This window comes from Podarcis melisellensis (assembly GCF_964234715.1).
Source record: "Podarcis melisellensis genome assembly, chromosome: 3".
NCBI classification, from domain to species: domain Eukaryota; kingdom Metazoa; phylum Chordata; class Lepidosauria; order Squamata; family Lacertidae; genus Podarcis; species Podarcis melisellensis.
Window position 1 is genome coordinate 754,485 of NC_138530.1, and position 25,982 is coordinate 780,466.

At 52.4% G+C, this 25,982-nt stretch overlaps 1 protein-coding gene across 2 annotated transcripts in view; it reads right to left on the reverse strand.

Moving 5' to 3' along the window:
* Positions 1-8,385: 8,385 nt before the first annotated feature.
* Positions 8,386-25,982, reverse strand: part of DPYSL5 (dihydropyrimidinase like 5) — a 36,547-nt gene continuing 18,950 nt past the window's right edge. Inside the window, exons 4-13 of one of the 2 annotated variants that reach the window (XM_081904125.1) lie at positions 22,168-22,347; positions 21,894-21,962; positions 20,633-20,677; positions 20,370-20,445; positions 19,460-19,616; positions 19,154-19,295; positions 17,769-17,911; positions 15,526-15,733; positions 14,078-14,246; positions 8,386-10,091 (exon numbers count right to left, since the gene is read on the reverse strand). In XM_081904125.1, the coding sequence (XP_081760251.1) occupies positions 10,006-10,091; positions 14,078-14,246; positions 15,526-15,733; positions 17,769-17,911; positions 19,154-19,295; positions 19,460-19,616; positions 20,370-20,445; positions 20,633-20,677; positions 21,894-21,962; positions 22,168-22,347 (1,275 nt within the window). In that variant the 3' untranslated portion in view covers positions 8,386-10,005. The remainder of the gene's footprint in view (positions 10,092-14,077; positions 14,247-15,525; positions 15,734-17,768; positions 17,912-19,153; positions 19,296-19,459; positions 19,617-20,369; positions 20,446-20,632; positions 20,678-21,893; positions 21,963-22,167; positions 22,348-25,982) is intronic. The other variant, XM_081904124.1, reaches the window with a different exon arrangement.

Consider the following 25,982-nt stretch of genomic DNA (forward strand, 5'->3'; position numbering starts at 1 on the left):
CAATCTCAAGCAGAAATCAGAGGCTTTTCCTAGGTTCAAGGAATTCTGTGCTTGGTTGGGAAATGTGCATGGTAAGAAGATACAGATTCTTTTCACCGACCGGGGGGGAGAGTTCACTTCTCAGCAGTTTGAAGCTTTTCTGGCTGAGAAAGGAATTCAACACGATTTGTCTAGTCCTCGCTCGCCATGGCAGAATGGGCTTGCGGAACGAGCAAATCAAACATTGCTTCAAGGGTTAAAAACCTTGCTGCATGATGCAAATCTTCCAGAGAGTTATTGGGCCGAAGCTCTCTCATGTTTCACTTACAGTTATAATCGCAGGTTATCTTCAGCGATTGGTTGTACCCCCTATGAGAAGATGTTTGGCAAGAAGCCATACATCAAACACATGAAAATTTTTGGTTCGGACATGTGGGTTCACTCACCACAACACTCCAAGTTAGACAAGCGTGGATTGCATGGTATCTTTCTAGGTTATCAGAAAGGGTCTTACAGAATAATGATGACTGACTCTAAGGAAATTAAGCTCACAAGAAGTGTTGAGTACAATGCCAAGTGGGGGGAGAATGTGGGAATTTTCCAATGTTATCCTGATGACAGTGATGAGACTGAGGATAGTCAACAGCAAAAGCAACCGCAACAACCCACACCCACTGATGAAGGTTCTGATTCTGAGTCTGAAACTGAATCAGATGATTCAGAGGATTTCAAGAGTGCGAAAGCCTCTATGCGACCCTCTGAAAGCTCTGATCAAGAATTGGAGGAACCATTGTTCACAATAGGTCACTTTTCTCCTAAGAAGGAAGAGGAGAGTGTTGAAGACTTAAGGCTAATTCGCAGGTCACAGAGAGCCACAAAAGGCAGACCTCCAAAGAGATTTGCTGATGAATTTGCTAAGATAGCAGTAACAGCTGTTAAAAGCTCCAAGAAGGTTTTTGAACCTTCAAGTTTCCAAGAAATCCAGGATTTGGATTCAAAGGAAGCTGAGCCATGGTTAAATGCCATGAAGGCTGAGCTTGATTCCTTGGAAAGGAACAAAACATGGGACCTAGTTCCAATAGTTCCAGGAATGAAATTGCTTGGAAGCAAATGGGTCTTCAAAGCGAAGACTGATCAAAATGGCAAGATAGTCAGACACAAAGCCAGATTGGTAGCCAGAGGATTTGCACAGGTACCAGGTGAAGACTATCACGAGACCTACTCACCTACAGTGAGGTATGAGAGCATTAGGCTTATGCTCAAGCTAGCTGCAGAGGAAAATCTACACATTAGTCACCATGATGTGAATACAGCTTTTCTGTACGGATCTCTAAATGAATCACTTTATATGCTTCCACCTGATGGCGTACAGGTAAAACAGGGATTTGTTTGTGCTCTGAAAAAGTCAATTTATGGTCTCAAACAAAGTGCACGGTGTTGGCACACAAAACTCACTGAAGTATTGTTTTCTCTAGGTTTTAAGCAAGGGAAAGCTGATCCATGTGTATTTGTCAAAGAGGAGGGGCAAGAGAAACTGTATTGTTTGTTTTATGTTGATGATCTTTTATTCTTTTGGAAAGATGTCACAATGTACAATAACGCCCTAGCTCAACTGAAAGAGCACTTTGACATGAAAGATCTTGGTGAGGTAAACAACTACCTATCTCTGGAAATAGAGAGAGATCAAGATGGTAACATTCTAGTACACCAGTCACGGAAAATTGCTGATGTGTTAAGCAAGCTAAACCTGATGGATGCTAACCCTGTAGACACTCCGATGACAACAGGTTATCAGGTAGATGACACTGAAGAAGCATTTTCTGACACTACACTGTACAGAAGTGTGCTAGGCAAGCTAAACTTCATTGCCAGATGTTCAAGACCAGACATTGCTGTTAGCTGTAATTTGCTAAGCAGACAAGTCAACAATCCTACTGTTAAGGATTGGAAAGCTCTGAAACGCATAGCGCGGTATTTGAAAGGCACTATGCATTACAGACTGAGATTTAACAATCAGAAGTCTGGTGGTCTTGAGATATTTGCAGATGCAAGTTTTGGAAGTGACACTACAGACAGGAAAAGTACGTCTGGAGTTTGCTATAAGTACAATCAGGGTCTATTTGATTGGTCGTGCAAGAAGCAAACAACAGTTAGCTTAAGTACTTGTGAAGCTGAACTGAATGCACTGTCTTATTCACTTAAAGATTGTGAATGGTTGTTACAATTGTGCAAAGACATGAAAATTCCTGTCAAATGTCCAATCCAGGTTTACCAGGACAACAAAGCATGTTTGGCTTTGCTAAATTCTGAAGGTTGTAAGCAAAGCACGAAGCACTTGCAATTGAAGTTGCAACATGCTAGGGAACGTATTCAGAAGGGACTCGTAACGGTGTCCTATATGCCAGGTAATGAAATTCCTGCTGATGTATTGTCCAAGATTGTATCAAGGGATCAACACTGTACCTATGTGCAGAAGTTGGGTTTGTACTGATATTGTACGAACACGCTGCCCAGTGATGTTCACAGAAAGGGGGAGGATGTTGGTTTCTGCTTTCTTCTCTGTGCAGCGAAGTGCTTGTCACGAGACAGGTTGTTTACATTCCACAGAGTCTGTACTGTTGGAGGTTTTCTCACGGGAACGGGAGACTGGATATGACGTACACTGGTTTCCTGTTTTTCACTGTTCTTTGCAGTTTCAGTTTGTGATTCTCTCCGTGCCTTAGAGGAGAGATGACGCTTTCTCTGCTCCGGCAGAGGGAAAATGTTTTTCTGTAACTTACCAGCTTTGAACTGTAAATAAAGTAGTATAGAGCATGTTGGCTCATACTTTTCATCATTCCGCTGTGCACTGGACACTGCTTATCTCCAACAGGGACTCCCTCAGAACTTGGTGGAAACTCCTTCCTTGGAGGTTTCTAAGCAGAGGTTGGATGGCCGTCTGTCATGGATGCTTGAGCTGAGATTCCTGCACTGCAGGGGGCTGGACTAGATGACCCTGCGGGTCCCTTCCAGTTCTACTGTTCTGTGATTCTGTGGGCCAGAGTGTGGCACTTGTCCCGGCAGCTCAAGCGCGGTGCTGAGGCCCTTGCTAGGCCTGGACGGTTGAGGCTTCAGCCAGCAATAGAGAATTAGTGTGCAGCAGCTTAGAGCATGCCCCATATACCAGTTAATAATTGGCATTACGTACTGATGCTTATTATGGAATATTTGCAAACAGTATGATTGTATTGTCTACCTCCTCTTGGGAAGTAAACACCACCACCAAAGGAACCCTGCTCTAAACTCTCTTGATTTCTGGCTCCACGTGACTCAATCACGCTTACTTTGCAACTGAAAGGGCATTGGAATCTGTGCAGACCTCTCTCTCAGGAAGCATTAAGAGGCTGGTTGAAGGTCTGCCCTAGACATATTCATGCCGTTTTCACCAAAGCAAATAAGCTGAACATAAAAAGGCTTATGGGGGGGGGGAAATGTTTTGGAGAACAGGTCTGCTTTGTTTGTCCCGAAACAACAGCTGCCTCTATATTGGAGCTTTTCATGTTCTTGATGCATTTGTTTTCCCATAATGAGTTGGAAGCAGAATGAGAACCGAAGTTGCGCACAGCACTGTGCAGAGCAGAATAGGACCCAGCCATGTTCTCTCTCTCCCCCCCCCCCCCCCGTGGCCAAGATCCTTCTGTAATGTCTACTCTCAAGTAAGTCACATTCGCCAGAAGTCTTTTTTCACTGTTAATTAAAAATACCGCCTCTTGATCCAGGTCGGGGTTAGAATGAATTGCCCCTTGCATTGTTGTTGTTGTTGAGTCGTTTAGTCGTGTCCGCCTCTTCGTGACCCCCTGGACCAGAGCACACCAGGCCCTCCTGTCTTCCACTGCCTCCCGCAGTTGGGTCAAACTCATGCTGGTAGCTTTGAGAACACTGTCCAACCATCTCGCCCTCCGTCGTCCCCTTCTCCTTGTGCCCTCCATCTTTCCCAACATCAGGGTCTTTTCCAGGGAGTCTTCTCTTCTCATGAGGTGGCCAAAGGATTGGAGCCTCAGCTTCAGGATCTGTCCTTGCAGTGAGCACTCAGGGCTGATTTCCTTCAGAATGGAGAGGTTTGATCTTCTTGCAGTCCATGGGACTCTCAAGAGTCTCCTCTAGCACCAGAATTCAAAAGCATCCATTCTTCGGCGATCAGCCTTCTTGATGGTCCAGCTCTCACTTCCATACATCACTGCTGGGAAAACCAAAGCTTTAACTATAGGGACCTTTGTTGGCAAGGTGATGTCTCTGCTTTTTAAGATGCTGTCTAGGTTTGTCATTGCTTTTCTCCCAAGAAGCAGGCGTTTCTTAATTTTGTGACTGCTGACACCATCTGCAGTGATCATGGAACTCAAGAAAGTAAAATCTCTCACTGCCTCCATTTCTTCCCCTTCCATATGCCAGGAGGTGATGGGACCAGTGGCCATCATCTTCGTTTTTTTGATGTTGAGCTTCAGACCATATTTTTGCCCCTTGCATGCCCTCTCTTAATTCCTCTAAGGTCTTATTTCTCCTCCAGCGAGATGCCTTTCATTAATGGCTTCTTCTCATCTTCGTAACAAAATAGTAATACTTTGCTATACGGAAAAAATAATGAAGAAAGCCAGTAATTAAAACCTCCCTTCCTCACCCAAGAGCAGAAAGTGTGGGGTCATGGAGGGTTCTGCCTGTCTCACAGGCACTTTAAAATCTTAATGAAACTGCTGAGTGAAGTCATTCAGAGATTGGGAGCGAAGGGAGGAATCCAGCCTCCCAGTTCTACTTTTCATCAATGAGGGGCTGAATTGGTGCATGGGATCCTTATGGACAGGAGATGGGGAAAATTAAGGAAAGTGGAATCCAGGGAAGAGAGTTTTTGTTGTCAGGAAGGTGGTGCTCAGCACTGTTCTGGATGAGGCTGCATTCGCCCCCCTCCCGTCTTGATGATGCTGAGCTATCCTACATGGTCACCAGAGAACTGAGGGGCACTCAGCACTTTTCAGAGGCTGGCAGGTATGTCATCTGCAGCAATTCATGGCCTGGTTGTGAGCATGCCACTATCTTTTGGGAGGGAACCTGGAAACCACAGGCTGCCTAGCTTAACGTCCTAACCTGGAAAACTGGTGGGAAGTGTTTATTGTATTGAAATATACTTTTCTTTATTGTTTTACTGTCTATTTTTCTTTGCGTTTTTTTCTTTATTTTTTTCTTTTTCTTTATATTATTCTTTATGTATGGCTTGTTACTGATGTATTTACTTTGCAATAAAAAGTCTGAAAAAAAAAAAAGCAAAAATTGGGCATCCGAAAGCAAGGGAGTCAACAAGTATCTGAAAGCAAGGAGGCGCACGTTTTTCTTTTTCATATCCTCTGTCCTGTCTATTGACCCAGCTGCACTGGTACCATTCATGAAACAGGCATCCGAAAGCAAGGGGGTCATTTCCCTAGCAGTTATGAAGGGGGGGGGGGTTGCCAGGAAAACGTGAACATTAAAGGGACTAGATAAGCAGGGACCCGAGTGATAGCCCACCAGCCACCTTAGGAGATGGGCACCACAGAGCCAAGTTAGAGAACTGGGGGGGGGGGGCTGGCAGTCTTAAGGGCAGGATCTGATCAGAAAACGGGTGCAAACACTTTGAAGCAGACCAGGAAGCATCTCGCAGGTAAGAAGGCTCTGAAGTTTTCTCTGCCTTTGCCAGCTGATGAGGTCTTGGACCCCCTTCAGTTTGTTCTAGCAAATGGGATCAAACTGAGGGGTCCAAGAGTAAAATTGAGAACCAGTGTAAGGAACTATGGGTGATCTGTACTTTGTTTGCAGTACGATGGTTACCTGAAGGGTCTTTTAATTCGAGTAGACTGACCACCTTGAAGGGGATCCTCGAAAATCTGACACACAGACAACTAGGGGCTTCCGATTCTGGTCTACCTTAATGGAGGCAGCTCCCATGACAGTGGGAGATTGTTGGAGAAGAAAAAACAAGGACAATTGAGGGTGATTGTCCTTGCAAGTCCCACCCCGCCCCCCGGGACGGGGGAACGGGCTTCACTTGCAGATCGTCTGGGTACCCAGCTCTTGCTCCGACATGGATTGTGTGGGGCAGGGAGGCGCAGAGTGCAAAAGCCCTTGGCCTGCCAAAAATCCTCCTTCGTCACCATTAAGCAGAGTTTCTCCTATTAAGAGTTTAATTTGGACTAATGTACAGGCGCATGCTAGAAGAGATGAGATCATCAACTGTGGAATTGAAGCAGCTGCAAGGTCGTTAATGTTTGAACTTGAAAGACGACTTCATTTGGTGTAAAAGATTGGGGGAGAAGGGGAGTCTATGGCTTCTTGATATAAAGTTTTCTTTTGTACATTTATGATTCGGCAACGCTCCCTTGAAGTACCATATTTTTCGCTCTATAAGACGCACCAGACCACAAGACGCACCTAGTTTTCGGAGGAGGAAAACAAGAAAAAGAAATATTCTGAATTTCAGAAGCCAGAACAGCAAGAGGGATCGCTGCGCAGTGAAAGCAGCATTCCCTCTTGCTGTTCTGACTTCTGTGGTAGATGCGCAGCCTGCATTTGCTCCATAAGACGCACACACATTTCCCCTTACTTTTTAGGAGGGAAAAAGTGAGTTTTATAGAGCAAAAAGTATGGTACTTTGTTCAACTTGTGTATGTACAGGGAAGTGGGATGAAACTGGATTGCAGATATGGAATATAACATCAAATGGAACTATGTATGTAAAAAAAGGAAAAGGAAAAAGGTAGGAAAGCTCTATTTTGCAAAAGGTTTATGATGGAAACTTAGAGCTGACTCTTCCCTATCCTTTATTATCTATGGACTGAACTGAATAATGCTAAAAAGGACTTGGAATTTAATTAAACTGGAAGTGTAACTGCTTATCTTCGGCCGAATGGAAGGATGAAAGGAATCTGCGAGCTTGCCAAGGAGTTGATAAGGTTCATCACTGAGTTATTTGCAGATCACTCTCCTTCCCAGGTTGAGAGGAAAAAATGGCAAAAACAGGTTTTTTATTGGGACAGCTTGGGATTTTTGCAGCTGCTGCTAAAGTTGCAAAACAACGAAGCACGGGACGGAGCAATGGAGAACTTCTGAAACAACAATGGGATATTAGCTCCACCCAAGGAATGATGGAGAACAGCAACAATCAGGAAAAGATAGACATAATATTTTTCAAGGATGGAAAGAAACATCACAGACAGAATAATTGCCACAGGAAGAACAAGGATATGGTTTGAATGCTTCACCTGCACGTTTATAAATCTTTTAATGTGTCAGTACGAATGGAAGTTGTTAATATTGCAGTTGTTGTGTAAGGGATTGCTATTTTGACTGGAGTGTGGTTGAAATTAATAGGATTTTGGAACGCAGAAATCATCAAATCATCCATTCTAGCACGGGGGAGGGGGGGACAGACCTAAATTACATGATTTGGCACCTGAAGGATTGGTATTACTAATTGTATTATAATTTGGCATTGTTATAAACAGGCTATTATTGGGTTATTGTAATTGAAAACTAACAAAAATTATTATCACTAGAGATACTGACAACTAGATTATTTACCAATGTTTGAAGAAGCAAGAGATCTCTTCAAAGGAAAGAGCAAAGAAGCCCCCCATCAAATGCCACTAGTGGATCAACTTGGAACCTTCCAAGGGACCATGGCGGGGGGGCGGGGTGTGACAGAGCAAAGCAGGCAGGAATCCCAAGCCTCAGCCCCTTCGGGGGGCAGGCAGGAGGAAATGCACTTCTGTGTCCCCCAGGATGCTGCCCTTTGCTGCCAACTGGTGCACATAGCTCTGCACATTTCGTTTACACCCACATCCCATTTAGCACGACGGATTCAATTACCGTATTTTTCGCTGTGTAAGAGGCACCTTTTCCCTCCTAAAAAGTAAGGGGAGATGTGTGTGCGTCTTATGGAGCGAATGCAGGCTGCGCGAAAGCAGCGATCCCTCTTGCTGTTCTGACTTCTGGGATAGCGGCGCAAAGCCTCTTCAGGGCAGCGGGAGGAACGCTTTACTTCACTGGAGAGGCGCAGCGCAGAGAGGGAAAGCCGCACAGCGCCCCTTCAGCAAAGCGGGAGGAGAAATGGAGCCCCTTCCGTTTCTCCTCCCGCTTTGCTGGAGATGCGCTGCGCATTCAGAATATTTTTTCCCTTGTTTTCCTCCTCTAAGACTAGGTGCGTCTTATGGCTGGGTGTGTCTTATAGAGCGAAAAATACGGTAGCCGGCCAAAGCAGATGCAATCGCTACCTGTGGATCGTTGATGCCTAGTGGACTGTTGGTTTGCGCCACCCTTGAAAGAGCACTTGTGAAGGCTCCCCCCCCCCCAATCTCAATGCTCCCCCCCAAAAAACCCCGGAAGGACAGACGCAGGAGCCTCGTACCATGAGAACACTCTTTAATGAGGAAACAGAAACGCACAGGGGCAGCAGGTGCTATCACAGCCATTACAAGACTATCCCAACGGAGGGGCGGGCGGGGGGCCGGGACTCCTCCTCCTCCTCCTCCTCCGTGGTCCTGGGGCAAAGGAGTCCTCTGTCGTGCCCCCCACCAGCCTCGCACACCTACAGGGACCAACTAGTGGGGGGGGAGAGAAGGTGCACAAGTAACGGTTCACACTTCACACTACTCCAGAGGGAGACTAGGTGGGTGGGTGGGGGAAGGGGGGTGAAGGGGGGCTCTGTGGCCCCAACAGTCAGCCAGGGGGGTGGGGGCGTAGCACCATTGTGTTAAAAGAGGAATGTTGGGGTGAGTATGCTGGCGACTCTCAAGACATCCCATACCTCAACAGGGTGCCTCTCGGGTCAAACGGGTGCTCTCCACCATGGGCTGAGACCCCAACTGGCTCCCCCCCCACAAGCTCTTCACAGTGGGTCGCAGAGGACAGTGCACCCAGCCCCTCTTCCTCTGCGGAGTGGCAAGGAGAGGCCCCAAAGCTTTGGGGAGCAGCCAGCCTCCTCCCAGCTCTCTGGTCCCTTCACCCCACGACCCATTCTCCCTACCCAAGGATCAGAAAGGGATTCCTGCCTACCAAAAGGTGCAGATACGAAAGCTCCGTACCCTATGCTGGAATGTGGGGAGAGAGGTCCCCTTGCTCTAACCACTGCTCTGCACTGCACTCTCCAGGGGGTCCTGGCCCTCCTCTTGCGCCCTTGGCTCGGGGCCCTCCCTGGCAACTCCTGCCTGGTGGGCTGGCGGAAGGACGGGGTGGGTGGGAGTTCTCCCACTTTAGCCCTCCCCCCTCGCAAGAGAAGGCACTGAGTGGGGCCTACAGAGAAGGCCAGGGAAAGGGGGGGCAGGCAGCAGAGGACCCCCCCTCAATCCACCTCATGGCATCATCACCCCTCCCCGGGGAAGAGAGCAAAAAGGGGGGCTCCCATTACTGCTAAGCAATGTTGGGATGAACCTCTCTGCACAGCAAACGCTGCTTGGAAAAGGGGGGGGGGCTCCACCCTAGAGACCTGTCCAGCCCCCCCACCTGCCTCCCCCTTCCTATCCTACTGCTAGTCACACAAAGCACCTTTAAATTCAGGATTATTCATTTTTTTTCCACGTGATGCACAAACAAGTCAAAATGTCACTTATCCAAAAAACCCAACGTGCAAAACAGAAAGGAACTGGGGGCCCAGGTGGCCCCCCCTTGGCCCTGCCCCCTCCCTAAGTCGGCCCCCACCCCCACCGCTCGTGGCACTTGGGGGAGCTGCCCCCCTCTACCTGGAAGAGACAGAAGCAGCCCAGCATCACCCCCCCCCCGTGCATCAGCCTGCGTTTCCATGCAGCCGTGGAGTGAGGGGGGGTGCCTCTGGCCCGGGACCCCCCCGGCAGCCTCATTCCGGGGAGGGGTCTTGGTGGGGGTCATCAGGTGTGAAGTGCTGGTCTTCGGCGGCGGCAGCTCCGGTGAAAGGTGTGTCTGCCTGGAGCCCGCGGGGCGTGGGGGGGGGCAGCCGGGCGAGTGGGGGGGCGGCGACGGCGTCCTTAGTTGGGGGACAAGTCGGGGGAGCAGCTACCAAATGCCGCTAGACCTGCCTCCGGGGGGAGCGAGAATCCGGGCCGAAGCTCGCTTTGGAACATGGTCATCGATCTGAGAACCTGGAGACACAGAAGGACGGGGCGGTCAGAAGCACACCGGGGGGGCACATCCTGCCCCAACCAGGCCACAAGGACCAGCCGGGGAGGAGAAAAGCTGCGGCGAGGACCCCCGTAAACAGCCCCACCAGCTCTCCCCCAAATTCAGATGCAACCCCCCCCCCCACTGCCAGGCCTAGAAAAAACTCTTTCCTGTGGTTGCAATTTGGGGCAAGCAAAGGATGAGGGGGGAGCAGGGGCTATAGAGAGCAGAAGGGGCTTTGACCCCTCAATATTTGTGGGGAGGGGCTGAGCACCCCCAATATTGAGGGGTGATTATGTCCTGCCGCCACCGCTAGGCAAGCACTTGCAGACTGGGCAGGGGCAGGGGGTGTCATGTGATGCCAGGCCCCCTCCATGTGGGGGGCAAGTTGGCGCCCCTGGAGGAGAGACAGAAGCAGGAGGGGAGGGGATCCAGCTGAAGGAGCGTCTCCACCCCCATCGTTCTGCCCGAACACTGAGGTCCAGCTCCGAGGGCCTTCTGGCAGTTCCCTCGCTGCGAGAAGCAAATCTACAGGGAACCAGGCAGAGGGCCTTTTCGGTGGTGGGACCTCCTGCCATCAGATGTCAAGGAAATTAATAACTATCTGACTTTTAGAAGGCGTCTGAAGGCAGCCCTGTTGAGGGAAGCTTTTAATGTTTGATGTATTATGGTATTTTGGGACGCGGGTGACACTGTGGGTTAAATCACTGAGCCTATTGGGCTTGCCGATCAGAAGGTCGGCAGCTCGAATCCCTGCGACGGGGTGAGCTCCCTTTTCTCAGTCCTTGCTCCTGCCAACCTAGCAGTTTGAAAGCACATCAAAGTGCAAGTAGATAAATAGGTACCGCTCTGGCGGGAAGGTAAACGGCGTTTCTGTGTGCTGCTCTGGTTTGCCAGAAGCGGCTTAGTCCTGCTGGCCACATGACCCGGAAGCTGTACTGGCTCCCTCGGCCAGTAAAGCGAGATGAGCGCCGCAACCCCAGAGTTGGCCACGACTGGACCTAATGGTCAGGGGTCCCTTTACCTTTTATTACAGTATTTTAATATTTTGTTGGAAGCCGCCCAGAGTGGCTTATTACATCAGGGCTTGCAATCCCCCTTCCCTGCCCGCCCCCACTGCTGAGCAATTCAAGGAAGATGCTATAATCCCGATTTCCAGAGCCTGCCAGGGGTTGAGCTTGAGAAGGAGGAGGAGAAGGTGCTCCCACCCTCTTTGAGTGGGGGGGACACTGAGGTGCTGGCTGAGAGGGACCTGCCAGGTCCAAACCAGTGGCAAAAGCACCTCCCAGAATTCCCAAGCAGGACTTTGGAGGCCAGCCTGAAGCCTCTCACTTCTGACACCTGGCATTGAGTGCCAGACTTGGCACATCTTGCTCTGCCAGCCTCGAGTAAGAGGCATGTGTCCCTGCCCCCCCCCCCGCAATTTGAAGGGACAAACAGGCCAAAAGAGACAGGCTGGCAGTCTCCCCCCACACTTTGCTCTAGGAAGCAGATTCCCCATTGCCAACCACAGCTTCTGCGCACAACAGAGCTTCCTCTTCACAAAGGTCACCACAAAGAGAATCTCCCCCCCGCCATAAAAGAAAAAAAATCACATCGCTGGTGCAGCCTGCCCTCTCGCCTACTCATCACCCCATGAAAGCCCCCCCTAAAATGACTGACCATGCAACCTCCAGCAGAAGAGATGCCACCTGAACCATCTCCAGAGAAGAGACAGCACCTCACATGGTTTGCGGAGCCCAGCCCCAGCGCCCCCAGCCCCCACTCTCAGGTCCAAACCAGATACCAAGAAAGACCTCCTTTTTCAACTCCCTTGAAATGCAAATAGCAACTTGGGGGTGGGGTTTTCTTCTCAGGACTATGGCAGAGAATGCAAAAGAAAGAGGAGGTTTTTCCCGGCCAGATATGAGATTATACTATGAGGCATCTTGCCTTTGTTGGCTGAAGGAATGGATGACATTAAATAATTCACATATTCTAGATCTAGAAGGTCATGATAATATTTTTGGTTAGCACGCTTATTTATGGTATGAAAAGGTGAAAGTTCATAAAGGATTTACAAATCATATAATTAGGGGGGAAATTATAGAGTATGGCATAAATACAAGAATTTATTAGAGGTAAAAACACCACTTTTGCTCTCACCGTTGGAAGCCATAGTGGTGAAGAAAAAGAATATGATAGAAAGATAGACAGCTTATAGAAATTTATTAAGAGGGAGGAGTACAAACTAAAAGAATTTAAGGAATTATCAGGAAAATTAATAACATGGATATAATATCATCATTTGCATGAAGTATTTAAGAAAAATATCTTATGAGGGTTTGGGGAACAAATATCACAACTGGAGAGAGACCTGTTGGAATGTAATGTAAAAGTGCTGTCTAAAATGTGTAATATTATTGGAATGGGACACAAAGGATGAGCAAGTAAAATCCTCAATGATACATTGGGCAATAGATATCGGTCATAATATAGACATGGAGGCACGGGAACGATTGTGGAATATGGACGTAGAATTTACAGCATGTTATGGTCTAAGAGAAAATGATATGAAAATGATATATTGATGGTATCAAACACAAAGCAAGTTGGCAAAAATGTATAAATCTAAATCAAATAAGTGTTGGGAATGTGAATAGAAAGAAGGTTGCTTTTATCATATGTGGTGGTCTTGTCGTAAGGTTAAAGTTTACTGGGAAATGATATATAATGAAATGAAAAGGATATTTAAAAAACAAAAGCTTTTCTTTTGGGAATTATAGAGATAGAACTATCTAAAATGTATACAGTAGAAACTTATTCCTGTCTGCTGCTACAGCAGCAAGAATGTCACTCGCCCCGAAATGGAAAGAAGCAGTATTCCCAGCAAAGGAAGAACTGATACTGAAACTTATGGAATATGCGGAACGGCAAAACTGACCAGAAGAATAAGAAATCAAGATAACATTTTTTTATATAAAAGAATGGAAATGGTTTATTCAATATTTACAGATAAATTATAAACAGATAAAAACACCGGCAGGATTATTGTAACAACCTGCAGTTTTATAAGGGTATATATTTAAAGTAGATGAACAAATGAGCAAATCAAGTTAATTTGGATATGCAGAAGGTTTTAAAAACAAATGTAAGGAACCACAGAAAGAGGGGGAAGGAAGTCAAGTTTGGAAATGTCAAAATGATTGTCAAATCAGTGAAATGTATAAACTTGAAAAGTATGAATAAATGTGGGAAAAGACTGTGGCAGAAAAGGAGGGAAAGGGACCCCTTTTCAGGCAAGAGGCAGAGCCCTGCCCTCCGACCCCTCAGCCCCACAGGTCTCCTTGCCTGGCCCCACTGCTCCCTCTCGGCTGGCAGGAGACTCCTCTGCAAGGAGCGACACCCCTTCTGTGTAGCCCTGCAGGTGTGCCTCAAGGAGGGGGGGGGGGAGAAGGGGCTGGACGGGGGGCTATCCTGACCCAGCCAAAATACCAAGCGCTGGGGAACCCATTCCCTCCAAAAGTGGGGGCCTTTCCTTCCTTGGCTGGCTACCTGTCACGGATTCTTCCGCTGTGTTTCCTGAAATGTGGGGGGCTGGGCTGGATGACCCTTGGGTGCCCCTTCCAGGATGCTATGCCCCCCCCAAGAGCGGCTTGGCTTGACTCCTGCCTGCGTCCCACTCTGGCGGCTTGCTCCTCTCGCTCTCCCTTCTCCTCACTCCCAGCCAATGCAAGATCAGGGTGGGGAGCAGGCCCTGCAGGAATTGGGGGTGGGGGGCGCGGGTGGGGGGTGGGGCAGGGGAGGGGGGAAGCCAGGTCCTAGCCCTCGTGGGGCAGCTGGCTCTGCTGGGCAAGGCAGGAGGCGGGCAAGCAGGGCAGGGAAGATGCCGCAGCCTGGGAGGGTGCAAGGAGCATGGCGTGGGGGGCTCTCCCGCCTCTGTGCGCCCTCCCCCACAGAAGGCCCCGTGCTCCAGCCCCGCTCTTACCGGAAAGGCTGAAGCCGGACTCGTGGAGATCGCGCATGCCCCCGTGTCTCGTGGCCGGCCGGGTGGGCGTGTCTGCCAGGGGCGTCCCCGTCTCTTTTTTCCCAGGGTGGGCAACCACGGCCACGTCCCCCAGGTAGGGGGTGCGGTCCACGCCCTTGAGCTTTAAACTCTGCGCGGAGCAAGACAACAAAAGGCACACACAGGTCAGCGGAAGAGGCGGCCTCTGGAGACCCCCACGCCCCCAGGGTGGGAAAAGGGGGAGCCTGCCTCTTGGGGGGCTCGGGGCAGAAGGCGGGCGGATGAAATGCAGGCCAGGGCGTGGGCTTGGGCTGGGAGGTAGGGAGCAGCTGCCTCTGGGGGCTGGGAATGGGGGCTCCCCTCGATTCCCCCTGCGCCCCCTTCCACCAGCAAGTACTGGGCCCTTGGTGCCACGTCTGCCAGGGACCCCCTCCAGACGCCACTCTCTGCTACGCTCCCCCCACTCCACTCTCTTTGCCCCAGACTACCACTGGTCAAACACTGAGGCATGCTGGGAGGAGGCCCGGGGGGGGGGCTCCTCAGCCTCCCCTCTCTTTGCAGCAAGGACTGTGAAGGGAAGTGGGATGAAGAGGCGGGGGCCGGTTGCTTGACTCACCCCCTCTTCAGCCCCCACCCCTTGGGAAGATTCCCTCGGCTTCCCTTGTCTCTGGGTGCAGAGCTTGGCTGCCCCCCATCCCAGGAAGGACTATATGGCTTTCAGGGTCCTTGCGCCAATTCTAGCATTCCAGGATTTGGGAGGGGGGAGGGCTGGGGTGCCGGGGGGGCCTCCTTGGTGACCTCCCTAAGCCCCCTCTCCTTTGGGTCTCTCGGTCGCTCCTCTGCTCTCCTGCCAGCCTCTCCTGGGACCAACATCTCCCCTCCCAGTCAAGCCTCTTCCTCTTTATCCCTAAGTTGCCCCTCTGCTCAAGTGGTAGCCATTTCAGCCCCCCGCCCCCTTCTAGCCAAGTCTCGCTAGTCATGCCAGGCCTGGCCAAGCCCCAACTCTTCTCCTTGCAGGAAAAAGGCCAGACATTTCCTCCCTCTTTGCAAAAGACAAAACCCCAAACACCTGGATGCCGATTTCTGCACTTGGACGCCCAAATCACAAGCACACCTGGGATGCCCAGTCCTGCTCTCCTCCCTCTGTGCCTCCTCCTGCCCCCTATCCTCCTCCCACAAGCCCCCACTCCAACCCCCAACCCTTGGGCTTCCCGCAGCCACACTCCTACCCAAAAAGGAGGAACTGGGGGGCTCCAGCCTTCCCCCCTGCTCACCGTCTGGTGTCTACCACAAGCAAAAGCCTCTGGGCATGCCCCTCCTCCTCTTCCTCCTCTTTGCAGACCCCCCCCCAAATCCATGGTGGTCTTCAAGGCTGCCATGCAATGAGTGTCTCTGCATGCAATGCACTGCGCTCCCTCCCACCCCGGTACCTTTTCCCGCTGCACCAGCTTCTTGTAGACGGAGTCTGGGAAGGAGCGGAGGGGGCAGAACTTGCCGGTGCCCTCGGCGCACATGAAGACGCCGTTCTCGTAGACCACGCGCCCGCGGCTGATGGTGACCAGGGGCACCCCGTGGCAGCGCATGTTCTCAAAGAGGTTCACGTCCCCGCCCTGGACCTGGGTGCTGGCCGAGATGGTCCTGGGGGGATCAGGGAGCAGGGAGGTGAGGCAGGGCTTGGGCCGGCAGCTGCTCCGACTCCCTCTTGGGCCGGGGGGGGGTGGCTCCCAGCCCCCTCCCTGCTCCTTTAGAAGCCCCACCAGAGCAAAGACTTCTGGGAGCATGTCAACTTTGCATTGTGTACATTTATAGGTTTTTCTTATTTAACCTTCTCTGTTGTGATTTGGGAAAGGAGGGATATGGAAATAACAACACGCAATGTCAAAGTGAGGCAGGATGAGGCCTCCAAGCAAAGAGCAGGAACCTCATCCCAGGCGTGTCTTTGAAATATGCCCTTTGCCCTCCTAGTTTCCCTCCTAGTTTTTCATCTCAGAAATGCATTATGTCCCCACCATCTGGGGGGTGGGCAGTTAGATCAAAGGGGGGAAACTAGGAAGGGCCCCCAGCATCATACATGTGCTGATCCCGTGAGCAGCGATGGAGGAGCCCCAGCCCGAGGGATGGATCAACAGGTTTGGGGAGAGGTGCCCTGCAAGGCTGCAGAAGTAGGGCCAAAAAAAGCCCTTCTGCTTCTTGCCAAAGGTGGCAGAGGGGGAATGGAACGGGGCATCCTGAGAGACAGTGTGGCTGGTTCCCTGGCACCCTGACCAGGAGGACTCCACGCTGCAAGATTTAGCTGCAGCTCAGGGTGTCCCCTTCCCCTGGCAGAAGCGGGACGCATTGGTGCGTTTGCGCCATCTACTGTGTGCTGTGAAAGCAGCAGGATCAGAGCACAGGGAAATGTATTGCAAGCATCTGTTGGGCAAGGAGGACAGTAGTTTGCTCCTGCGCAACTGAGGAGGAGGAAGAAGAGAGACCTTTGCGCAGGCCCCAGAAGCAAGTGGGTCCTTCTCTGCCCATGCACTAAAGGGACTTAAGGGGTCTGGCGAAACTGGAGCCCTTCTTTCGGCACTGAAACTGGGTGTCTTTTCCTGAGAAGCAGAGACGCCTTCAGGGGTTCCAGCCAGAAGAGGCTTGTTCACTGGGAGTTCCAGCTCATTTCTGAACAGTGACGGGAGTTTGGGAAGGCAGCCCTCCCCAACCTGACGCCCTCCAGCTGTTTTCGACTGCCCCTCCCTTGAGCTCCAGCCAACACGGCTTGCAGCTTCAGAGGAAGGGTAGAGAACGCGCCTGGCATGCATAAAGCCACAGGCTCAGTGCCCAATGCATCTCCAAGCAGCGCTGCAAAAAAGGCGCCTGCCTGAAAACATGGAGAGCTGCTGCTTCTGTTGCCGGTCAGTGCAGACGACATTGGGCTAGATGGAGTGGGGGTCTGACATGGAACAAGGCAACTTCCTATGCCCCCCCCCCACTGCCTCTGTGGCAGAAAGGCAAGCCTGGTTGGGGAGGGGGCAGGGTGAGGATGAAGCCTTTCCTCATCACCTGTTGAGTTGACTTACGAATGGCTTCCCACAAAAACGCCTTGAAGCAATCGGCAGTTAAAAGAAACCCCAGCAACAAGAACCACTGGAAATCCAATACATGCTGGAAACATTCTGGTTTGGACAAACCGACCCAGAAGTTTAGAAAGCTGATGGAGGTTTTGTTCTGTTTTTAGTCTACTGTTATTTTGTCCTCCTGGAAGTCTTTCTGAACTTTCTAATGTCTGTTATTGACCATGTTATTGTTTTATCTTTTTTTGTAAGCCACTTGGAGGTTTATTTGTGTGTTTCTTCAAACCATCAGGAAGCATATAAATTGTATGAAATAATATATCATTCCATCAAATAAACTGATGCAGCAAGTGCCGGACACACAGCCATGATGCTGGGGAGAACCTCTTATCTCTGTGAGCATCCTTCTCTTCCCCCCCCCTCGCTTCCCTGGGGAGGCAGCCAGCAGGAGGGGAGGGGAGCCTGGCTTCTGAAGCAGCATCAGGCCAAAGCGAGCCCCCCCCCAGTCAACTCCCCTCTTCTCACAGCCCATAAGCCCCAGGCTGCCACTTCCAACATGGCCCTGCTGACACCCAGCCCCCTCCCTGTTCCTTGTGGCCCCTTTGTGTCCCCCCCCCACCTACTTGGTGGCCTCTGGGTCCCACACGACCACGTCTGCATCGGCCCCAGGGATGATGCGGCCTTTGCGGGGGTACATGTTGTAGATCTTGGCAGCGTTGGAGCTGGTGATGGCGACAAAGCGGTTCTCGTCCATCTTGCCCCCCACCTGAGGGGAGAGAGAGGTCAGAGGACTTGGCAGGAGCTGGGGGGCAGGGGGCAGCTGATGGGAAACGCTCGGGGAGACCCCCCACCACCACCAGAGGACCACTCCCTGGCTAGGATTGCTGCCTTTGAAATGGCCTCGCCAAGCCCCCTCCACAGGACTGCCATGGGATTCTCTCCCCCTCTTGCAGATGTCTGGGGGGTGGTACTGGGATGGATCCTGGAGCATCCCCCCCCCATGTTGGTGTGTATGCCCCCTGGCTGCTGGAGGACAGGCTGTGCTGGTGGCAGGGAAGCAGGCAAGGGGAGCTCTGCTGCGGGCTCAGCGCTGAGTGTTGCTGCAAGGCTGGGTTGGGGGCGCCCTGCCCTGAGCCCCTTTCTTTCTCATGCGGGCAGCCACCCAGCAGAGGGGCCCCAGCAGGGCTTCCTCCAAGCCTCTCCTGCCAGCCTTTGTCCCTCTGCACCGAGCAAAGGGAAGAAGAAGAAGAGTTTGGATTTGATATCCCGCTTTATCACTACCCTCAGGCGTCTCAAAGCGGCTGACATTCTCCTTTCCCTTCCTCCCCCCCAACAAACACTCTGTGAGGTGAGTGGGGCTGAGAGACTTCAGAGAAGTGTGACTGGCCCAAGGTCACCCAGCAGCTGCATGTGGAGGAGCAGGGAAGCGAACCCCGTTCACCAGATTACGAGTCCTCCACTCTTAACCACTACACCACACTGGCAAGTCAGGGACTGGGTGGAGCCACAGGGAGTGATGGCTGCATTCTGGGGAGAAGGGGCACTGGAGCCTGACTTGGGGAAAGGGATCGGTGATTGGGGGTCAGAAGTGGAGAATGAAGAACAGCAGCAGAGGAGGGAGACGGCTCAGTAGGGGGGAGAGTCAAGGGCTTCCACACCGCCGTCTCCTGCCCCCCACCTCTCCTGCCTGGCAGGACCAGGAGAGGATGGAAGAGAGAGAAGCAGAGGCGGGTCACGTGCAGGCGCAGTCTTCTCCTGCTGGCAGGCAGCTCAGGTGGGGAAGAGACATAAGCAGAGGTCTCTGTGGTGGCAACCGCCTGGGAGGAGCTGAGAGATGTGGGGCTGAAGGACATGCCTTTCCCCCACTTGCAAGCGTCCCTTCGACAATGAAGAGTCAATTCCTTGCTTGGCAGCCTCTCACATACACCCCAGGCCCCCTCCCCTCCCCATGGCGGGATGGGGGCAGCAGGGGGGCCTCTCCCGTTTCCCGTGGGGTGCCTCCACCTACCACTCCCCGTTCCCAGATGACGGCCATGCGGTCCTGCACTCCGCTGACTCCGTGGGGGATCTTGGTGAAGTCCTCCTTGCCCATGGCCTTCTGCTTGGTGGTGAAGGGCCGGTGGTCGGAGGCCACCACGTTCAGGGTGTCACTGCGGGGAGAGATGGTCTTAGCAACCACCTCGCCAGCTGACAGGGAGGGGGCTTCTCGGCCTCTCCACGCAAATCCACCCCTTCCTTCCCTCCCTCCGTTCCAGGACCTCCTTCCTCTTCCTCCTCCTCTCCCTTCATCCTCCCCCAGCCCAGGCCCCCTTACTTGGCAAGCAGGCTCATGAGGTAGGTGGAGGTGTTGGTGTCCAGCCGCAAGGGCGGAACAGTGACGTAAGCCGCCGCGTGGGACCAGTCCTGGTGGTAGTAGTGCAAGCCCGTCAGCGCAGTGTGGGCCGTGGTGGTCTCTGCGTACACCACCTTCCCTGCGGGGAAGCAAGGGGAGGGACATCAGGCCTGGCCGTGGGGCGAGGAGGAGGGTGGTTTCCTCGAGAGCCCCACAGCAGCCAGAGGCAGGACTTGCGGGGCGCATCGCTCTGCTGTGCAATCGAGGGGGGGTGCCGGAGACACTTTGCTCACAGAGTTGTGTTTGGTTTTTTAATTTTTACTTATTGGATTTATATACCGCCCTTCATCATAAGGTTTCAGGGCGGTTCACAGAATAATAAAATGCAGGATAAAAACATGAGAAACAAAACAAAACAGCAAAACAATAACCCCAACCTTCCCACAGGCACAGTGAGAAGGATGTAGAATATTAATCAGCCCAAGGCCTGGTTAAAAAAGGAACGTTTTCACCTGGCACATCAAGATCTGTAAGGAAGGCGCCAGGCGAGCCTCCCTGGGGAGAGCATTCCACAAATGGGGAGCCACCACAGAGAAGGCCCGTTCTTGTGTTGCCACCCTCTGGAGAGATCATAGAGGAGGCACACAGAGAAGGGCCTCAGAGGGCGATCTCAGGGTCCGGGAAGGTTAATTGCAGAGTTGGGAGGGACCCAGAGGGCACCCCAAAACAGGCACCCCAGCCGATTGGGGAGAAAAGACCCACTCCTTGCAACGGCTAGCAAGGAGGGACAGGATGGGTCCAGGGGCCGGGACATGCCAAGGGCAGCTTGCCATCTCCCCTTGCAGTTGCCGTGTGGGCACCTCCTGCTCCAGATCCAGGGAAGGCCACTCACCTTGCATCTTGGCGGTGGCAATGACGTCCCCGGCTGACATGCTGGAAACGTTGACCAGGTAGACGGGGCAGTGAGTCTGGCGAGGGAGGAGGACAAAAAGAAGAGGAAAGGCGTCAGGGGGGTTGGGGCAATGAGAGAGACCTGGGCACGGAGTCCAAGGCATCCATCCACCTGGGATGGCAAAGGGGCCCCCACCCAGTTGAGCAAGAAGACCCAGCCTCAGTCCTCTGCAGCAGAAAGAGGGGGCAGGTAAGGCTGCTCACCCGGTTTGCGATGGTGATGACCCGATGCGTAGCTTCAGCTTCCAACTGCGATGCAGAGAGAGAGAGAGAGAGAGAGAGATATGAGGCAGTCAGTGCCTGCAGGTGCCAACAGAACCCCAACACTTCCCCCTCAGGAGTGACCAACTGCTCAAGCTCATGGGACGGGGCACAAACTGGGCAAGTGCCTGCCGCAGTGAAGCCAGTGGGCATGGGTGGGGGACCTCACTTCTTTTCAGCTGCAGCTGGTGGGTCCTGGAGCTCAGTGGGGCAGAGATGTCCCCCCACCCACCACCAATGGCCATGATAAACCCCCCACTTATGAGCAGCACCCACAAGCTCAGCCAGCTGCCCCCAACCTCGCATGGGCAGCCAAATCCCTCCTCCACCGCCTTCCTCCTGGTCGTTCTTCCTGGCTGGTGGAAGAACCGCCCTCTGAAAACAGTCACCAGGCAATTGGCAGCCTTGGCAAGGAGACCCTGCAAGTCCCAAACTGCCCCCTTCTCTCTTGGGCCTTGGGGGGAGTGAGATTACTAGCAGGGCAGGTGTGTTCATTCATGGGTGTGTCTCCTTCCTTGTGGAGGTCGGGTGGGATTGCTATGAGGAATTATGAAATATGGAGCAAGCCATTGTGTCAGTGTTTTGCATTGCATTGACTGGGCTTGATTCATTGACAATAACTTCTGATCGAATCCCACAAGCCTCTGCACCTCTGCCATTTGCTTTCTCTACGCCTGACAGACACGTATAAGCATTCTGGAACACAGGCCAGTTGCTTCACCAGACATCCTCAGTACATAAAGATAGTAGGTTACTTTGATGTAGTTTGTCAATCTTTAGATAGATCTTAAGGGCCAGGAAGAGAGTTCACAAGGAGATGGTAAATTCTGCCATCCTTCCTCTCGTGTTTACTCCTGTTTATGACTTCCAGGGTTTTCTCAAAGCATTCCTCCTTCTTTCCTATTTTTTTTACTCTGAACTACGCATGCATGCTCAAATTAGCTCTTTGTAGTTTTAACTTTAACTTTGTCCCCACGTGGGGTTTTTTTAAATGCTCGGAGGAAATCTGATTGGTTCTTACAAACACTGTGTAAAAAGTTCTTTTGTGAATAAAACGACCTGGGCCAAGGGGTGAGGAGGGAATTATTATTGGCACTCCTCAGAGAGTCTTGCTGGTCAAGCCTCGTGTGTATTCTATTAATCAGAGTCCAATTCTTCCTTGCTTTGGGAACGCAACACTTCCTTCCTTGGTGGGCACCCTTACCTCCTCCGGCCGGCTGATCTCGATCCCTTCTGGGCCGGTGATGCCCAGCTCCAGGGCTTCCCTGGCCCCCTGCAGGGAAAGGCAAAAGAGAGGGTCAGTCTGGGGTAGGCGGGGACAGGGGTCACTTTCTTCCTGCCCCCTTGCTGGTCCCTGCCTCTTCCTCCCCTCTCCCAGGGGAGGAGAGCCTATGGATCAGCTGATGGGATCTGCCCCTTCCACTGCCACCCCCGGCTGCAGCCCCGCCGCGCCCCCCCCTGCCCCCCGAGCAGCTTACCTCGGCCACCAGCTCTCCATTCTCGGCGTGGACGCGGGCGATGGCGCCAATGTCCTTGCAGGCGTGGAAGACCTGGTAGAGCTCGCTGTCCCGCAGCATGTACAAGTCCTTGTAGGTCATGAACATCTGGAAGGAGTTGATGCCCTTCTCCCGCACCAGGGTCTCCATCTCGGCCTTCACCTGAGGCAGAAGGGGCAGGCGTCATTCGCCCAAAGGTCTCACCTGCCCACTGACACCCTGGCAGCCATGGAAATGCTGCGAGCCGAACGCAGAGGGCCAAAGCCACAGGCCTTGAGGTATCGAGCTCATCTAATGTGCCCAAATCTAAGGCCCTGATGAGCACAGGAAGGTGAGCTAGGGGTCTCATGTGGAAGTTGGTGCAAATCCTGAACATTTCCAGACCTTCCTGTTTACAGTGGTATGTTTGGAAGCAGGAAGCAATGGACACTCATGTACTTATTGCTTTGATGTTCCAAGGCGGCCATGCTCCCTCTTGTCTGGCTGCACCCCCCCCACCTCAAGAGGCTCCCAATCCCCACATCACAATGTCTCCCGACATTGTTTCCAGCTTTCCTCTGCAGACTGGCTCACTCACTCGAGTCACCTGGAACACGCTGCTCTGGGCCTGGATCTGTGAGGAGCTGGCCCTGTCTTTGAGCAATGGACTCTTTGGCCCTGCATGTGTTTGGAGCATCTTGCTCCAAACTGAACCTCCACCAATGGGAGGGGAAAGTGGGGAGGGTCCTCTGGAGCACAGAAGGGGGCATCTCTGCTCTAGGGTCCTCTTCCAGGAATCTGCTCTGCATCCAGGCATGCTCATGCCTTGTTCAAGAGGCATGTTCTGTCTCTGTATTCTGTGCAGGTCGCTGGTCTATGTTTGGTAATAATAATAATAATAATACTTTTTTATTATATGCTGCCCATCTGACTGGGCTGCCCCAGCCACTCTGGGCAGCTCCCAACAAAATATTAAAAACACAATAAGCATTAACAACTTCCCCATACAGGGCTAAAAGTCAATTAGTTCTTTAATTCCTTGACATCTGGTGGAATGGTGTTCCACAGGGCAGTTGCCACTACAGAAGACAGAGGCCGCATCTGGGTGCCCCAAGCTGTGATGAAATGGTCCTGCGCAGGTAAGACACAAGTGGGGGGCATCTTCTCCCAGTGCCAGAAGCCAGGCGAGGCAGCGCCAAAGCCCACCAAAGAGGGGAATCTGGAGGAGGGGGGAGTGGCCAACCGCGGAGGGAAAGGAAGGGCCGTTACAGCTGCCAGGGGGCCGAGAGGAGGAAGGAGCTGAGCCACAAACACCCAAACAAGAGGCTAAGGAGGTCAAGCCACCCAGCTGGGGCTGGGAAACAAGATGGCTGTGGGCAGGGGTCTAATCCAGAATTACCAGCCAGCAGATGCTCCCCGGCCCTTGAAGCAGCTGGAGGCCATGTGATGGCTGGCAGGCATGCTTGAGACCCCTGGCCTTGAGATCCTGCCAGGGCCCGGCAGTTGGCCTGAGGGAAATCTCCGCAGGCTGGAGCAGGTGGGGAGGCTGGCAGCTGGATGGCTGCAGAAGCACTGGGAGAAGGAGACATGGCCGAGGGGCATGGAGGTGGCACCACTGGAGAAGGGGCAAAGCCCCAGGCTCCCTGCCCAAGGGGCTGCAGTGAGGGCAACCAGAAGGGTCAGGCAGATGGAGTACGCCCCCCCCCGTGAAGAAAGTTTGAAGCGTTGGGGGCTTTTTAGGTTAAAGGGGAGTTAAGAGGCAAAACGATGGCAAAATTACGGAATATGCAGAAATCGCAAAACATACCGGAAAAATAAGAAATCAAGATAACAAACTTTTTATAAAGGAATAGAAATAGTTTATTGAAAATTTAATTGTAAACAGATAAGAAAAATTAAATTTACAAGTTAATTTGGTATGCAGAAGATATTAAAAATAAATGTAAGGAACCGCAGAAAGAGGGGGAAGGGAGTCAAGTTTGGAAATGTTAAACTGACTGTAAAGTTAATGAAATATATAAACCTGGAAATCATAAACAAAATTTTTAAAAAGAAGAATTTAAATCTGCATGGCACAGAGAAAAGGGGAAAGTTTTTCTCTTCTCCTGACACCAGAATTTGTGGCTTCAAATGAGGTTGAAAGTGGGAAGATTTGGGAAGGATAAAAGAGAGGACTTCTTAATGCAGTGCAAAGTTAATCTATGGAACTCCCTGCCACAGGAAACCACGGGAGGGGAAGGGGCTCTCGGGCTGAGGTCCTGCTTGCAGGTTTCCCATAATGGGAATCTGGCTGGTCACTGTGAGAAGAGGATGCAGAATGCAATGGGCTTTTGGCCTGATCTGGCAGGCCTGTGAATACTTTCTTTATCCTGAGCAAACCGTTTTGTATGACTGGCTTTTCGGACTGATGAAGCGTGTAGCGAAACCTGTAATATATCCAGAGAACAACAGTCTCCTTTTGCCCACCTGCGTTATTCTCACCAGGGTGGCGGCTTTGATTTGCCTTCCCATGATTGATCCGTGCATACGGCTTTGTGTTTCCAACCCAAGACCCACTGAAGAACATCTCATCCAGTTCAATCTTTGAAAAACAGCTTGGAAAACCCTTTTCATATTCTCCAGTGGGCTACCCTTGCCGTTGTGGTGGCACGGGGTTGCCGTTCTGTGGCTGGACTTACGCTACTTGTTGAACGATTCATTTATCCAGTCTAGGTAATGTTTACTGAGCATGTAACTTATTAAGGTAGAGCTGTACATTTATCCACTCCACGTTTACAGTATCTCCAGGCTTTGTCTTGCACATGGCACCTTAGTACAGTGTTTCCCAACCTTTTTTGGGCAAAGGCACACTTGTTTGATGAAAAAAATATCAAGGCACACCACCATTACAGCCCCGTGACGTCAGCGCGCAGCGTCACGCCGGGAGGGACGCACGAAAGTGTAACTTTCAATTTTTTTCCCTCCCCCTTGCCGGGGAACCTCCAAGCTTTGGGGGTGGGGGGGAGGAGGCAGCAAACCGAGGGACTGAGGGACCCTAACCCTAACCCTAACCCTCACCGATCACCCGGGAAAGCATGCGAACGAGGAGCCCCCGTGTCCTGCTCCCGGCAGCGGACGGCACAAAGCGAGGAGGCCTGGGCAAGGCAGCACACTCCCCGCTCTCGCTGCTTCGGGGCTTTTCTCCTCCAGGCCGCTTTCGAAGTCCCCTTCTCCGCTCCCAAGAGCCGGGGCCGCTGCTTCCAGGCCCTGTCCGAGCCCCGACTTGTGGCCTCACTTCGAGGAGCGCCTGTTGCTGGGGACGGGGCTGCATCCCCCTCAGCCGCCGCCTCGCTTCCTTCCAGGAGACCCGACGGCTCCCCCTCTCCCGCTCGCCCTCCTGCGCCTGCAGCAGACCGAGACCTCCCCGCCCCCGCCCGGCTCGGCCCTACCTGGGCGCCTCCAAGCCCGGCCGGCTCCGCGTCGCGCTCCAAGCCGGGCAGCTGCAGCAGGGGCTGCGCGGGGGTGCGCAGGGGCCCGGCTGAGCGCGCCCCGGAGCCGCCGCGCCGTCGCTCGCGAGTCCCTCCGAGAGCCCGCGGGACTGACTCCGGAGTCGCGAGGCGGCACGTCGCCCAGGGAAGGGGCGGCTTCCCACAAGCACGACGACCGAAAAGAGCCCAGCAGAGCGCGCGCCCCAGAGGACTTGGGGGGGTCTGTAGGGCATCAGTGGCCCCCAGAATTCTGCCCGCCCCTCGCCCCATTTGATCCAGATTTACCCTCTGGGGAGAGCGAGCCCCGGCCCAGCAGGGGGCGCCCTCGCTCCGTCCTCCAGGAAGCAAACG